Source organism: Tenrec ecaudatus, chromosome 13 (assembly GCF_050624435.1).
Source record: "Tenrec ecaudatus isolate mTenEca1 chromosome 13, mTenEca1.hap1, whole genome shotgun sequence".
Lineage (NCBI taxonomy): Eukaryota > Metazoa > Chordata > Mammalia > Afrosoricida > Tenrecidae > Tenrec > Tenrec ecaudatus.
Genome location: NC_134542.1, coordinates 92,489,349 through 92,505,336, shown reverse-complemented (window position 1 = coordinate 92,505,336; position 15,988 = coordinate 92,489,349). Strand labels below are relative to the sequence as shown.

The following is a 15,988-nucleotide window of genomic DNA, read 5'->3' as shown; positions in this document are numbered from 1 at the left end:
TAATAATTTGCACTATGCAAATGACACATCTTTGCTTGCTTGAAGTGAGAAGGACTTGAAATACTTGCCGATGAAGATCAAGGATTATATCCTTTGCCATGAATTACAACTCAATCTAAAGAAAATAAAAATCCTTAAAGTTGGATCAATAAGTAACATCAGGATAAATAGAGAAAATACTGAAGTTGTCAAAGATTTCATCTCGTTTGGATCCACAATCAATGTTCACAGAAGCAGCAGTCAAGAGATCCAACAACACATTATATTGGGTAAATCTACTGAAGAAGACCTCGTTAAAGTGTTGAAAATAAATGGTTGATAATGAAGGGTGTTCCTCTGAGGACTAAGGTGTGCCAGACTCAAGCCATGGTATTTTCAATCACCTCATATGCATGTGAAACGAATAAGGGAGACTGCAGGATTGATGCGTTTGAATTATCCTGCTGGTGAAGAATCTGGAAAGTTACCATGGACTGTCAAAAGAACAAACAAATGTGCCTTGGAAGAAATACAGGCAGGGTGCTCCTTGGAGGCAAGAAAGGGGCACTTGCCTTACATGCTGTGGGCTGTCAGGAGAGACTAGTCCCCGGGGAAGGTCGTCATGCAAGGTGAAGGAGCGAGACGGTGAAAAGGAGGAAGGCCTAGACAAGATGGATTTGCACAGTGGCTACAACAAGGGGCTCGCACAACAATTGCGAGGATGGTGTGCGACCAGGCGGTGCTTCGTTTCGTTGTATGTAGGGTCACTGTGAGTTGAAACGGACTCGGGGTCACCTAACAACAACAAGCATATATAAGAAGTAGGTATTTTGGTTACTTGTATTTCGATTCATTCTTTGTATGTTTCTAATATAAATTCATATGACTATAGAACTAGTCCATATGTCTGTCCACGTTCCTCCTAAAATAATTTTACCCACCACCGCTGGCACTATGGGAAAGACTGCTTCTGTGTTTATAAAGCGCCTTCAGGTTCATTGTCTTCATTGATCCCCTTAATGATCTTAAAGATGTGTGGAATTATCCCCATTTTACAGATGCGAGCATGGAAGCAAAGAAAAGTGGCATTCTTAATGACCCACAAATCTTAGGCAGTTGAGCCAGGCCCCAACTTTGGTCTTTGAACTTGTAAGCCTGGTCCTCCTCCCATTATCCCAGTGCCCACCTCCAGGAGCTGGTGGAGCTATGGAACTGGAGCGGGGATGGAAAGCAAGATTTGGGTAGCTGCCCTTACTGTTGTGAAATGTGTGCTGTGACTTGTGTTCTAACCTTGCACCGTATTGTGACAGCTTGGCCTTAGCACTAAGTAGTGGCAAAGTAACCACCAAAAGAGATGTTATTGGGACCAAAGCCCCAGGGATTTTGACATCATCTCCAGTGAACCGCCTCTATTCTAGAGTCGTGTAGCTTAAATGATCCAGGTTCCTCTAGTGGGTACTGTACCGTAGTTTTAGAGGGTCAGTTTGGCTTCGGAAAGATTTGGGTTTCCTCGTCATAATACGCTTAGATTACTTCTGACACACTCCGTATGCTGCTAGCCTGGCTCCAAATCAAGCTTTTCATGAAATTGCCTAATGTTTAATACGTGTTTTGAACAGAATCTAAACAACCTGAGAAAAACTGGTACAGAACATCTTCCAGTCCTGTACCCTGTGTACTGTGTGACCTCACAGGCAAGTTTTAACACTGCGGAACAGGAGCTAAGACGACTTATATTGAAGAATCACCATACTGCTATATCTAGAGAATTTGAGGAAATAAGGGATTTTGAGAGCTAAAAACATTCAATGTATATGTTTTTTAATATGGGCTAATATGTGAACTATGAATACATATAAATTTGGGCTTGCTTCTCTTTTTTAAAATCATTTGATTGGGGCTCTTACAGCTCTTATCACAATCCACACATCCAGCCATTGTGTCAAGCGCCTTTGTACATAGGTTGCCATCATCATTCTCACAGGCTAGCTTCTTATTCTTAAATGACATATATAAGGAATTACTGTGTGATGTCATTAATATTATTATTAGAGTGAAGATATGCAGGCACATTATGAGTAAAGATAAAATTATAAAGTCCTCTCCCAATTTCTCACCAAGATTGGAGTTAAATAATGTATAGAACTACTGACTTGTAGGTGTATAAGAATATAAGATTATTTTATAGATAAAAGCTTTAAAGATCTTAAATTACTTGCTCTATAGTATAAAAATATCTTGTGTGTGTTCAAACTTCTTAATGCTACATTTATATACTTGATTTCTTGGTACTTTCTTGATTTACAAGTTAGTTAAGTAATTTACAAGGAAATATTCATTAACTCATTAAATATGATTTCTATATGACTAGAAATGAAATTTGTTTTGTTTTTCTCTGATGCCATATCTTTAAAAACAATCTTTAGCATAGCTTAACTATTACTCAAATGTGTGACTACTTCCCCAAACCAACACACACATTTCATATCTTATATTTCACAATACAGTGAAGTATTAAAATTCTGAAACATAATAAACTATGTATTTATATCCAAACATATTTTATCTTGTCATATCAGAAATATAGAGTAGTGTTGTACTTTATATTTAGTTTCAGTATATTTTAAGAAAATCTTGGAGTCTTGGCCAGAGTTAAGTGATAAAATTATGGTGGAGAATTACTTCAGAAAACTCACTAGAAATTATCCAGACTTGTTTATAGACACATGTTGCCTTTCTGTTTAAATTTTTAGAAGATAAATTTGTCTAAATTATTATCCAAGTTTTCAAAAATACATACTTTGATTTCAATTTGATGTAATTTTTAGTGTATGTGTGTGCTGACCAGTCTCTCCCTTTCCTCCTTCCCTTCCCCATTCCATCCCCTTCCCCATTCCATCCCCTTCCCCGTTCCATTTCTACACTATCACCAGCTCCTGTGCTTGCGCAGTGGTGTAAGAAAAGTGGAAAGGGCTTGCACGTTAGAAGACTGACAAGTCAGAGGGCCTGGCTTCCCTATCTCTCATTTGTGTGCCATGAAGATGACCTGTTTTCTGACCTTCGGTGTTCTCATCTGTAAAATGGGGATAATTGTGCACATCTTTAAAGGTTCTTGAAAGGATCGAGGGAAAATATTGAACATGACGGTGCTTTTTAAACACCAAAGCAGTCTTTCCCAAAGTACTCAATGGCAGTGGCGGTGGTGGTTTGACTGCGCGTCTGGGCTCGAGTGTGTGTGCCAAGGTGGCAGTCGCGTTGCCCTTAGGAGCCATTGAGTGACTCAGTTCTAACTCAAAGCAACCCTGTGTGCACTGCCGTAGAGCTGCCTGGTCCTGCACCATCCTCACAATTGTTCCTAGGTTTGAGTCCACTGTTGCAGCTATGGGTCCATTTATCTTCCTCTGTGGTCTTCCTCTTTCACTGACCCTCGGCTTTCCCAAACATGATGTGTTTTTCCAGAGACTGGCCCCTGGACAGTCCAAAGTTTGTGAGCCCAAAGCCCAAAGTAAGTCTAAAGCATGTGAGGCAAAATCCAAAGGAAGTGAGATAAGGATGTCCAAAGTATATGAACCAAATATGTCACTAGCCTCATTTCTAAGGAGCACTTCGGGTTGTATTTCTTCTAGAATAAATGTGTTTGTTCTTCCAGTAGCCCAGGGCATATTTAATCTTCTTCGCTAACACCATAATTTTAAAGGCATCACTTTTTTTGACATTTTATCGGGGGCTCATACAACTCTTATCACAATCCATGCATACATCATGTCAAGCACATTTGTACATTTGTTGCCTCATCATTCTCAAAACATTTGCTTTCTACTTGAGTCCTTGGTATCAGCTCCTTATTTTTCCCCTCCCTTCCTGCTCCCCGCTCCCTCATAATTTATAATTTTATAATAATTTATAATTTTATGATAGTTTATTAATTATTATTTTGACATTTTACACTATACAATGTCTACCTCCACCCACTTTTCTGTTGTTCATCCCCCAGGGAGGAGGTTATATGTAGATCTCTGTAATTGATTTCCCCTTTCTACTCCACCCTCCATCCCCTCCCCTGTATGGCCACTCTCAGCACTGGTCCTGAAGGGACCATCCATCCAGGATTCCCTGTGTTTCCAGTTCCTGTCTGTACCAGTGGACATAAAGGCATCACTTCTTCGGTCTTCCTTATCCATTGTCTAGCTCTCCCATGCCTTGAGTCAGGCGCATTCAAAAGGACATCTTTGCTTTTTGCCACCTTACAGAGATCTTTCACAATAGAAGTGCCCAATACAACATGTTATTTGATTTCCTCACGGCTGCTTCCATGACCTGTTCTTGACAACTGTTGTGGTTTTTTTTTTTCCCATTTGTGGTGCTGTTATTTTTTGGCTACCTATGAGGATTTTGTTTTCTTTATGTGGAGATGTAATCCATACCAGAGGCTGTATTCTGTGATCTTCATCAATTAAGTGCTTCGAATGCTCTTCACATTCAGCAAGCATGGTTTTATGTTATCTGCATATCTTAGGTTGTTAATGAGTCTTCCTCCAATCTCGATGCTATTTTTCTTGCTATCGATCCACTTTCTTGGATCATAGAGGAGAGTGGTGGTGTAGTGTGTTACGCGTTGAACTGCTTACCACAAGGGCAGCAGTTTGAACACACCAGCTGTACTGCGGGAGCAAGAGGAGGCTTTCTACTCCTAGACAGTCTCAGACACCCGCAGGGGCAGCTCTACACTGCCAGGTAGGTCTCTGTGAATCAGAATCCACGTGATGGCAGTGAATTCGGTGTTTTTTCTTGGATTATTTGTCAGCAGGTAAATATAGGGAAAGGAGTAAGTATAGGGAAAGGATACAGCCTTGACACACTCCTTTCCTAATTTTAAACCACACACTAGCTATCCTTTGCTCTGTCCAAACAACTGCCTCTTGGTCTAGGTATAGATTCCACGTAAACACAGTTAAAGTGCCCTGAAATTCCCATTGTCTGCAGTGTCATCCATAATTTGTTATGATCCACTCAGTCTAATACCTTTGCATCATTCATAAAACACGGGTAAACATTTGTCTGGTGTTGTCTGCTTTTAGTCAAGATCCATCTGACATCAGTAATGATTGCCTGCGTTCCACTTCCTCTTCCATGTCCAGCTCGAATTTCTGGCAATTCCCTGTAGATGGACTGCTGCATAACTTGAAATTTTTATCTAAAAAGTTTGACTGGCATGATTGTGCTATTGTTCAATAATGTCTACATTCTGTTGGGTCACGTTTCTTTGGAACGGGCCCTCTGAGTTGGTTGGCCAGGTGGCTGTCTTCCCAATGTCTTGGTAGATCCGTGGATTAGTGACAGCCTCTAGCCCTGGGTCCATTTGTTGTAAATTCTGTCAACTCCTTTAGCTTTACTTTCTAGCAATGCCTCCCATGCAACTTGGTGTTCTTCCTAATTCAATGAATTCTTGCTCATGTGCTACCTGCTAAAATGTTTGAACATTGGTCATTTCTCTTTGGCACCGAGCCTCTATGTATTCCTGCCGTCTTTTGATGTTTCCTGCATTGCTCAGTATTTCCCCCTGGAATCCTTTAATACTGTACTTCAGGACTTGAATATTTTCCTTGTGTTTTTTCCCTTTCTTTCCAGTTTGAGAAATGCCTGTTCCTCCTTTTCAGTTTTCTAACTCCAAGCCACTACATATTCGCTCGAATACTTTATCTCATCCCGCTGTCTTTGAGGCCTTCTAGTCCCCTCTTTGAATCATTATTTCTTCCTTATGATTTAGCTTCTCTGGTTCCAGGGCAAGGTTTAGAGCCTCCGCTTTGGTCTTCTCATTCTTGTCCTTCTAATGACCCTTTTGATTTCTGTCCTTGATGTCATTCCACAACTACTCATTAATATTCAATGCATTAAATCTGTCCTTGATGTCATTCCACAACTGCTCATTAATATTCAGTGCATTAAATCTGTCCTTAAGGCAATCTCCAATACAAGTGGAATATACTGAAAACCCTATTTTGGCGCTTGTGGATATGTTTTAATTTTCTTCAGCTTCAACTTGAATTTGGATATGAGCAATTGATGGTCTGCTCCACAGTTGGCCCCTGGTCTTGTTTGACTGGTAATTTTCAGCTTCTCCATGGTCTATTTCCACAGATGGGATCAGTTTAATTCCTGTGTATTCCGTCTAGCAAGGTCCACATGTATAGATCGCTGTTAGCATTGTTGAAAACATTATTTGCAGTGAGAAAATCATTGCCGATGCAAAATTCTATCATGACTCTCCAGTGGGTTTTATTTTTTATCAACAAGACATATTTTCCAACTTCTATATTTAATCACCAATAATGATCAATGCATCATGAATAGCATGATTGGTCACTTTCAGATTGCTGAAGTTGGTGAAAACTCTTCAATTTCTTCATCTTTAGCATTAGCTTTTAGCGTGTAAATTTAAACAGTAGTCATATTAATCGGTCTTCCTTGTAGGTATGGACATTACCCTATCACTGAGAGCACTGTACTTCAGGACAGATGTTGAACTGTTTTTACAGCAAAGATTATGCCATTCATCTTCAACTGGTGGTTCCCAGCATATCACTGTCTGATTAAAAATGGCCATTACCAGTCCATTTAAATGAATAATCTCTAGGATATCAATCTTTTTGCATTCCATTTTGCTTTTGATGATTTAAAATTTTTCTAGACTGATATTTCATATACTCCACCTTATAATTGTTAACGTAAACAGCTGTTGCTTTTCATTTTGACTCATGCCACGTCTGCAGGTGGATGTTCAGAAAGCTCTGCTTCCACCACGTGGTTAAGCTGAGTCTTCTTCAAGGAGCTTCCTTGTTGTATTTGGAGTACTTTCCAGCGTGGGGCCATCTTCTAGCATTCCATCTGACAAAGCTCTGTCCCTATTCATAAGTTTTCAGTGGCCAGTTTATTCAGAAGTGGATCGCCAGGCCCTCCTCCCTAGTCTGTCAGTTCTGTTAAAACCTGTGCACCATGGGTGGCCCTGAAAGTACAGCGTCCAGCATCACAGCAACACGGAAGCCACTGCAGTTAACAAGCTGACAAATTAGTGATGCCTGTGTGTAATGGTTACATACTTCAGTGTAGGCTGTCATGACGGTGGTGGGGGAAGATTGAATACTTTAAAGTCAGACCTGAGTTTTAACTCTGGCCATGTTACTTAAACTCACAGTCTCATCTGTGAAACAATAAAAATGATCCTGGTTATATAATTGTACTATAAACCAATGTCTTTCAAGTGGTAAATACACAAGAACTCTTTTTTTTACTGTTCCCTCTTCTTTTTCATTTAAATAAAAATATTGAAGACCTAAACAGTCCTTTAACCTAACTTAGATGTTAAAATGAAGACCTCTGGAGTAAGTGTCCTCTCTCTGACTCAGTGTGACTCTGCTGCCTGTTGCGTGAATGGATCTCTTTTGAGGTGCCTCCTTCAATCACCCAGGGGCCCTGTTTGTGTCTAATACACATTTTGTTATAGAAGAGCTTCCTTCCTTTTGTCAAGAAAGTCATTTAAATATAAGTGGCGTTAACAGCAGATTGCTTTCGTGTGTGAAGCATCTCTCATATTCCCTACATTTCATGTTAGAAATTCTCAACTGAGAATGCAAGATGGAGCCTCATTTCTAACAAGAAATGTGAAAATATACCCAGGCATCTTTCTCTTTGTTTTTGTTTGTTTTTGCAACACATGACATGTAAGGTTTTCCAGACATCACAGAAAGACACTTTCTTCCATGGCTCTTATTGTAAGTTACTAGTGAGATGTTATTGAAGCTAAGTTATGTGTGGGCATACAATGGGTTTGGTAGCCCCAATGTACTCGAATACATCTAGATCCTTTTAACTGAGTGCAGAATTCACGAGATGGAAAACTCCCAGTGGTTTAGCAGCTTTTCTCATTGAGTAATTAGAAATGCCATTTTCAGACTTATTATGGAAACCTTTCGCTAATCATTACTATTTGAAAATATCAAAACCAAATTCAAAATAATATTCGTGATCAGTCAAGAAGATTTAAAGAGGATAATTGATAGTTATCTTGCTTAATAATGATGTTTACTTTCTTACCTGTGAGGGATTGTTGACTTTTGAATTTTTGTATAAAAGTGGCTGGGTGTGGGGGCGGAGTTGGGAGGAACGAGGGTTAGAGGCGGGCTTTGAAACTGTGTTTGCACACCAAGCAGCACTGTTTCAATTGCTTCGTTTTTTGGTTTTGTTTTTAACAGGTCGATAAAAATAGCAGTATTTTCCTACAGGCGTTTTTATTCATGTCATATCTAAATTGTTTTATTTATTCATTGTTTTTTAGGAGTAACTTCAGGAGTCATGATAGAAATTACTGGGCTGGTAGAGGGGGCCACTATGAGTCGCAATCAACTTGCCAACATTGGGTTTAGAGGGGGACGGACAGACAGCCCTCACCCCATCTCCCAGGCACCAGTTGGTGGGCACCCTGTTGAGAGATGCTAGTCTAACAGGGGTAAAGCAGGACCAGGAGAAGACACGCCCATAAGATGCAGACACACCCCGCTCCCATTTCAGTAAGGACTGTGGATGGCCTAATGACCCACTTGTTTTGTGCCCTCTGCAGAGCCTAAGGAAGATTTACTTACTGCCAGCTAGTCGATGCCAACTCACCGCGGCCCTGTGGGACAGAGTAGAACTTTGGGTTTCCAACACTCTATAGAAGTTGATCATCCCATCTGTCTCTGATGGAACGAACAGTGTGTTCCCACCACTGACCTTGCGGTCATCCCACCACTGGCCTAGCTCAGTGCATCGCCAACTACAACACTAGGGATCCGGTCATGCATGCGGGGTAACCATCGTCTCTGGGTGCCAGTCCAGGTGGTCAACATGATTTGACGTACTCAAATCCTCACAGTTGCAGCAGAAAGATAGGTATTATTGTCTTGTCTTAAAGAGGAAGAGACCAAAGTTCATGAAATCCAAGCATGTTACTTATGCCAGAAAGTGAGAAGGCAGAATTCGAACTCAGCTCTACCCGCCCCAAAGCCCACACGGCTCACTAGAACCACCCCTGTTGTTGCCCCTGGAGGGCTCCCAGATGTGCAGCTTCCCAGCACCGGTTAGGAGAGAAAGCAAGGCAGGATCACTGAGGTCTGTAGTTTGGGGGAGGCTATTTAAATTTCAGGTTTTGTTCCCAAACATGATTTTCAAAATGTTGACAGTGTCAAAGCTACTTGATCTTTCATTCGCATTGATTGCGACCCAGAGCCACATAATCAACCTAGGATGGCCCAAGGACAGGCATTTGACAGGGTGGTGTAAGCTAAGCCTCTTCCCCCCAGCACGGCACCTGCTTGAGCATCGGGGGAGGAGAAACAGTGTCTCAGCATTTCCGGTCTGGATAATGTGGTTTGGTCTTCACCCCTTCATCAGGCGGAGTCGGAGAAGTTGAAGGCGCCAACGGGAGGTCTGGAAGCGTACAGCCGAGTCCGGAAAAGGAACAGAAAGTAAGCCCCTCCCTTTCTTTTCCTTCTTTGTGTGTCAAGGGTATAATTTACTGGCTTCCCCTCAAAGGGATACTGAAATCTCGCTGATTTCATCCATCTGTGGCCTGCCTAAGTGCACTTCAGTAGCGATCACCGAAGAAGACCATTGCACATTAGCTGTTACAGAAATTCTTTCTGAATCATGTGTTGATACTGGGGTGGGGGCGTCTCTTCATCAGCTCCTTCCTCACTTCCTCCTTCCCCTCCCTCTCTTTGAACAAGAAAGAAACTGATGAGTGGCCATCATTTGTAGTTACCATTGGCAGCCTTTAAAAGTGTAACGAAGCCTGCGACTCGAATATTTGAGAAGACCCCCAGTGGGGCACATGTAAATAATTGTAATAAAAACACTTATTTCGCATTAAGAGAGAACTACCGGTGTAATTGTGGATATGTGCAGTGAGGTGTATTGAAAATACATGTGACATACCGTACCCCCTCAGTTGCGATAATTCACACTGCGCAGCAGCCAATGCTGGCGTGGTAATCAGTGCTACCCACTTTAAAACGGATCCCCTCCTTGCTCCCCAGACATTGGCACATAGCCTTTTTATACCTTATCATCGTTTTTAAAATATCACTTTAACTTTTGCTTGTGCATCAAGCTTTACCACGTGGATGTCAGAATGATTCACCATGAATTGCTTATAAAATGACTACATCGTGATTTCAGTGACATCGATTCAAGGAGTCACTTTTGGTGGTGTCTTCAGAATTTCCTGCCAGAGGCAACACTGTAGAAGTCAACAAATCATGGGGACAATCTCTTCATCTCAGCCAAACAAACCTAGTGCTCTGTTCCTAAGTAGATTGGCACTGGAAGCATGACTGCTGGCAGTCCAATGCTTACCGAGCAAGGTACCCAATATGCCACCAAGGTTCCATAGCTACTGAGTTCCAAAAAGAAAGCCACACTGGCTGCCGTCCAGTCGATTCGGATCCGCAGAGACCCTATAGGACAGGGTAGAACTGCCCAGTGGTGGGATTCAAATAATTTAACAACTGATTCACTGCCGTAATGACCATTTTAAGTTGTAAAAAAATGATATACCTAAAGGTAATTTATTATCTCATATAGTTAATACTTAAATAAGAACAATAAAAGAAGTAGCTTATATTGTTTTTTAAAAACTTGAGTAAAATAATTAGGTTCTGTTATAAGAAAGAGGTTTAAAATATTAATGAAAAACGATAAAATAAAATCTGGCAAAGAAAACAATGAAACTGCTACTGAAGGTATTTCCATATTGCGTCTTCTTCCTTTTTCATATTTCTACTTGAGTGGGTCCTTCTGTTCTATCCAAGCATCATCAGTTGCGTGATTTATCCGTGACTTTCTTTACACTGTAGGAGGAGGGTCCCGTTCCTTCAGGGTTGGCCAACTAGAGAATCGTCATCGTGTCTGATGGATTAGCAGCAGGCAACTTCTCTCTGAACATATTATGTTCTTTGAAAAACCCCTTCCCGCTTCTGCTGAACTGACAGCAATTGTTCTGACACTATTTTTAGCTCTTTCAACTTTCAAGAGTTGCATAATTTACTCGTAATATATCATGGGAATTTGGGGTGTAACACAAAGCTGAAACAAGTGACAGCTTGTGACCTGATTGTTTGGCAGTTTTTCTCTTTATGTTATATGTTTGTTTACTGAAGGAACAAAAGCAAAGGAGTAAAAATTTAGTATTTAACCAAAAGTATAGTGAGTTTTATAAAAGCAATAAATAGATACTACAAGCATAATTCCATCTTAAATTTTATACCCACAGACAGGATGGACACTACTACAGGTGCTTAGAACGCACTGGTGCACAGATGAGTGTTCACAGCCCAAAGTGCAATCCACTACACAACTAGTGGCCCACAGAATGTTGTATGTAAAGGAGACCACAAGGGTAAAAATCTGTGCTTTTGTGCAGGATTCCTTTAACCAAAATTCCAAGCTTATTGCCATTGAGTTAATCCTGACTCAGCATCAACCTTCTCTTGGGTTTCTGAGGCTGTACGTCTCTACCGGCACAGTTAGCATCAGCCTTCTTCAGTGGGTGAACTGGTAGGTTTGAACCCCTGACCTTTCAGTTAACGGTCCAATACTTATTCAATAGAGTCACACCAGGGCTCCTTTGGAAAGAAGCACGTTGGCTTTGGTTGTGGTGATGGCAAGTGGGTTGCTAGGTAACTTCCCTTTAGATCTGATAAGGAACTCAGTGATCTCGGTGCCCTCTACCTATCTGAGGTGACACTTCCCAATGCAGAGCGTAGTAATAGGGCAAGACCTGGGGCTGTTTGCTGTGGGACCGTCAACACAACCTTTTCTGTGCTAGTCCAAAGAAAACATTTCCTCCAATGAAATTTCCTAGTTAGCTTGATTATGTGCATAATCCCCAAAACAGAGTTGATTAACCCCAGGATGAAATTACTGCTACTACAAATATTTAGGTAAACCACCATTTTTCTCCTGTCTTTGCTGCTAAAGCAGTAGCGAGCAACACTTTAATGTTTCTTCAGTTAATTTACTATTTTTGGTGAACTATTATTGACCCTAAAAACCGAGGTAGTGTTGAGTTGCTAACCTAAAGGTCAGCAGTTCCAACCCACCAGCAGATCTACAGGAGAAAAATGAGGCTGGCTACTTATCTTCAAAGATTTAAAGTGTTGGAAACCCAAAGGGGTAATTCTCTGCCTTCTAGGGTCACTATGAATCAAAATCAACTCAATGACAATGTGTTTCAGTTCTGAGTTTCATTATGGCCTGAAGACACCGTGAGGACATTTTGGACTGCTAACCTCAAGGTCAGTGGTTCAAACCTACCAGCTGTACCAATGAAGAAAGACAAAGTGTCTTGACCCTGTAAAGTGTCACAGCCTGGAATGCCCATGTAGGACCATCAGGAGTCAGAAGTGGTGCTGCGGCATTGGGTTGGATTTTTGCTCTGGGAATATGAGCGCTAAATGGCACCACAGAGACGAAGTCTCCTGATAACCATACCCATACCATTTGGATTGGAGGGGGAAAGGAGAAAATATGAAGTAAATCTTAATAACATCTTTATCTTACATAACTAAACTGTAGATGCCTACTAGACTACTTTACATGTGACTGCAAAGCCATTCATTTAGCCTCCCAACTACAAGCAATTAATCAGAACGACTGAGCCAATTAACAGATGAGGACATTTAGACTCAAATTGCTTAAATAACTAGTTGACGGTTACATAATGAATAATATGTGTTTGATCCAATAATTTGTCCCCTAATAAAAGACACTAATTTAGGGAGAAAGAAATAATAAAAACAAAACTATGCCAGGCACAGCACTACTGGGCCGGATTCTCTCTGTTTAATGAAGGAGACAGATCCAGAAAGAAATAATACACCACAGATATTCACTGTGACAATAGTGACAAAGCTGAAAACCAGCCCTCTGTCACTGAGCCAGTTCTCACTCCTGGCGACCCTAGAGGACAGGGTAGAACTGGCCCTGTGGGTTTCTGAGACTATAGATCTTCACAGGAGTATAAAGCTTTGTTTTTATCTAATGATTGTGATAGTTATTGTGTATTTTGAGATCACAGAGACAGGACATCTTCCTAGAGGAGATGGCGTGTGAGTCAATGTTCGACGTTACTTAGTTATCAACCAAGTCAAGTAAACAAACACAGAGATGCGGTGGGTAAGTTTACCTATTAGATGAAACCAACAGTTGGCTTTGAGGACTTTAAAAGATCAGGAGGGGAGCTGTAAGAGAGAGAGCAGAGATGCGGGAACCAGATCTTGACCGACCCTGTAAGAGCCAAGACGATCCATTATGCCACTGGGAGTGCCTAAAGGGGGAAGGTGGTTCCATTTTCACCTCCGGCTGTGTGGACGGTGCTGTGAGAAGAAACACAAGGGAGCAAGAGGAGTCAGGAGAAGTGCAGCCCAGGGGGCATGGGGACTCCAACCAGGAGGGAGGACGGAGGATGGGCCTGAAGGAATGTTTCAGAGGGAGAGCCCTGGTGGGGTAGGGGTTAATTGGTGGAGGAGGGCGGGGCGCTCCAAGAAGAGGGTAAGAATGGTTTCACAGCTTCCAGAATGCCCTGGAGGTTACTGAACTGCGGTGTGCACATGGTTGAACTCGTGTATGTTTAGTTGTGCACATCAATGAAGCTTTTAGCAAAAAGTTTTTTTTGTTATTATTTTGTTTTTAACTGGCTGAGAACACATAGATGCTCTTACAATTGGCAGAGTACTGGCCTAAGAATTGAACTTTTTAGCATATGAAGATTTAAGAAAGCAAATGGAAAGATTGGTCTACAGGAGGAGGAGAATCAGGGGGAGCAGAGTTTTAGAAGCCAAAGACCAAGAGAATTCCAGGATGATGGAATGATTCACAGAAGTCCAGTAAGACAACTAAAAATATATCAGCTGGCACAATTAAAAACAGAATTGTGTGAATAACAATGAGTACAAGGAAGAAGAAAATGTATTGGAATGATGTGGGGATAATTGTACAACTCTTCTTGCTATGATTGAATTATTGAATTGTATGGCATGTGAATGAAATGCCAATAAAATTGTTAACAACAACAAAAAAGAAAAAGGAAACTTCGGCTGGCAGTTTGAAAGCCATTGGCAGCCTCAGTGAGATCCGTTTCTAGTAGAACAGTGATTGTAACCACTGCGTTGGGTTGAAGAGTAAATTAGAGTCAGGCCATAGGAGAGTTACTGTTTACTCTTTATTGTCTTGAAAGAAGTACAGCCAGTGTGCTCCTTAGAGGTAAGGCTGCGGAGACTTGTCTCATGTATGTTGGACCTGTTGTCAGGAGAGGACAGTCCCTGGAGAAGGACATCATGCTTGGGAAAGTAGAGGAACAGCCAAGGAGAGGAAGGCTCTTTTTTTTTTTTTTTAAAAACGTTTTATTAGGGGCTCATACAACTCTTATCACAGTCCATACATATACATACATCAATTGTATAAAGCACATCCATACATTCCCCGCCCCAATCATTCTCAAAGCATTTGCTCTCCACTTAAGCCCTTTGCATCAGGTCCTCTTTTTTTTCCCCCTCCCTCCCCGCTCCCCCCTCCCTCATGTGCCCTTTGTAATTTATACATCGTTATTTTGTCATATCTTGCTCTATCCGGAGTCTCCCTTCCCCCCCTTCTCTGCCGTCCCTCTCCCAGGGAGGAGGTCACATGTGGATCCTTGTAATCAGTTCCCCCTTTCCAACCCACTCACCCTACACTCTCCCAGCATCGTCCCAACCACCCTTGGTCCTGAAGGTATCATCCACCCTGGATTCCCTGTGCCTCCATCCCTCATATGTACCAGTGTACAACCTCTGCCCTATCCAGCCCTGCAAGGTAGAATTCGGATCATGGTAGTTGGGGGGAGGAAGCATCCAGGATCTGGGGGAAAGCTGTGCTCTTCGTCGGTACTACCTTGCACCCTGACTGACCCATCTCCTCTCCTAAACCCCTCTATGAGGGGATCTCCAGTGGCCGACACTTGGGCCTTGGGTCTCCACTCTGCACTTCCCCCTTCATTCAATATGGTATATATATATATATATATATATATATATATATATATATATATATATATACACACACACACACACACATATTCTTTTTTTTTTTTTTGCATGATGCCTTATACCTGGTCCCTTTGGCACCTCGTGATCGCACTGGCTGGTGTGCTTCTTCCATGTGGGCTTTTTTGCTTCTGAGCTAGATGGCCGCTTGTTTATCTTCAAGCCTTTAAGACCCCAGACACTATCTCTTTTGATAGCCGGGCACCATCAGCTTTCTTCGCCACATTTGCTTATGCACCCATTTGTCCTCAGCGATCCTATCATGGAGGTGTGCAGCCAATGATATGATGATTTTTTGTTCTTTGATGCCTGATAACTGATCCCTTTGGGATCACTCGCTCACTCAGGCTGGTGTGTTCTTCCATGTGGGCTTTGTTGCTTCTGAGCTAGATGGCCGCTTGTTTATCTTCAAGCCTTTAAGACCCCAGTCACTATCTCTTTTGATAGCCGGGCACCATCAGCTTTCTTCACCACATTTACTTGTTCACCCACTTTGGCTTCAGCAGTTGTGTCGGGAGAGTGAGCATCATAGGGTACCAATTTAATAAACGAAAGTATTCATGCATTGAGGGAGTGCTTGAGTAGAGGCCCAAGGTCCTTGAGAGGAAGGCTCTTACAGAGACAGATTGCCACTGTGTCAGCAACAATGATTTTAAGCTTAGGAACAACTGTGAGGACGGCGCAAGACCAGCTGTTTTTAGTTCTGTTGTGTATAAGGCTGCTATGGGTCAGAACCGACTCAATGACCAAACAACTTTACTCTTTCTTCTAGTCTTCATGTAAGAAGTTTATTAAAAATAACATGGGAGAATTTTTAAAAATCATTTTATTGGGGGTCATACAACTGTTATCACAATCCATATATACATCAATTGTACAAAGCACATTTGTACATT

The 15,988-nt window shown here is 41.6% G+C and overlaps 1 protein-coding gene across 8 annotated transcripts in view; it reads left to right on the top strand.

The window, feature by feature from the left end:
- MBD5 (methyl-CpG binding domain protein 5) overlaps positions 1-15,988 on the top strand; it is a 457,957-nt gene that overhangs the window by 426,424 nt on the left and 15,545 nt on the right. For all 8 annotated transcript variants that reach the window (XM_075529832.1, XM_075529830.1, XM_075529834.1 and 5 more), the window contains one exon: positions 9,406-9,479. In XM_075529832.1, the coding sequence (XP_075385947.1) occupies positions 9,406-9,479 (74 nt within the window). The remainder of the gene's footprint in view (positions 1-9,405; positions 9,480-15,988) is intronic.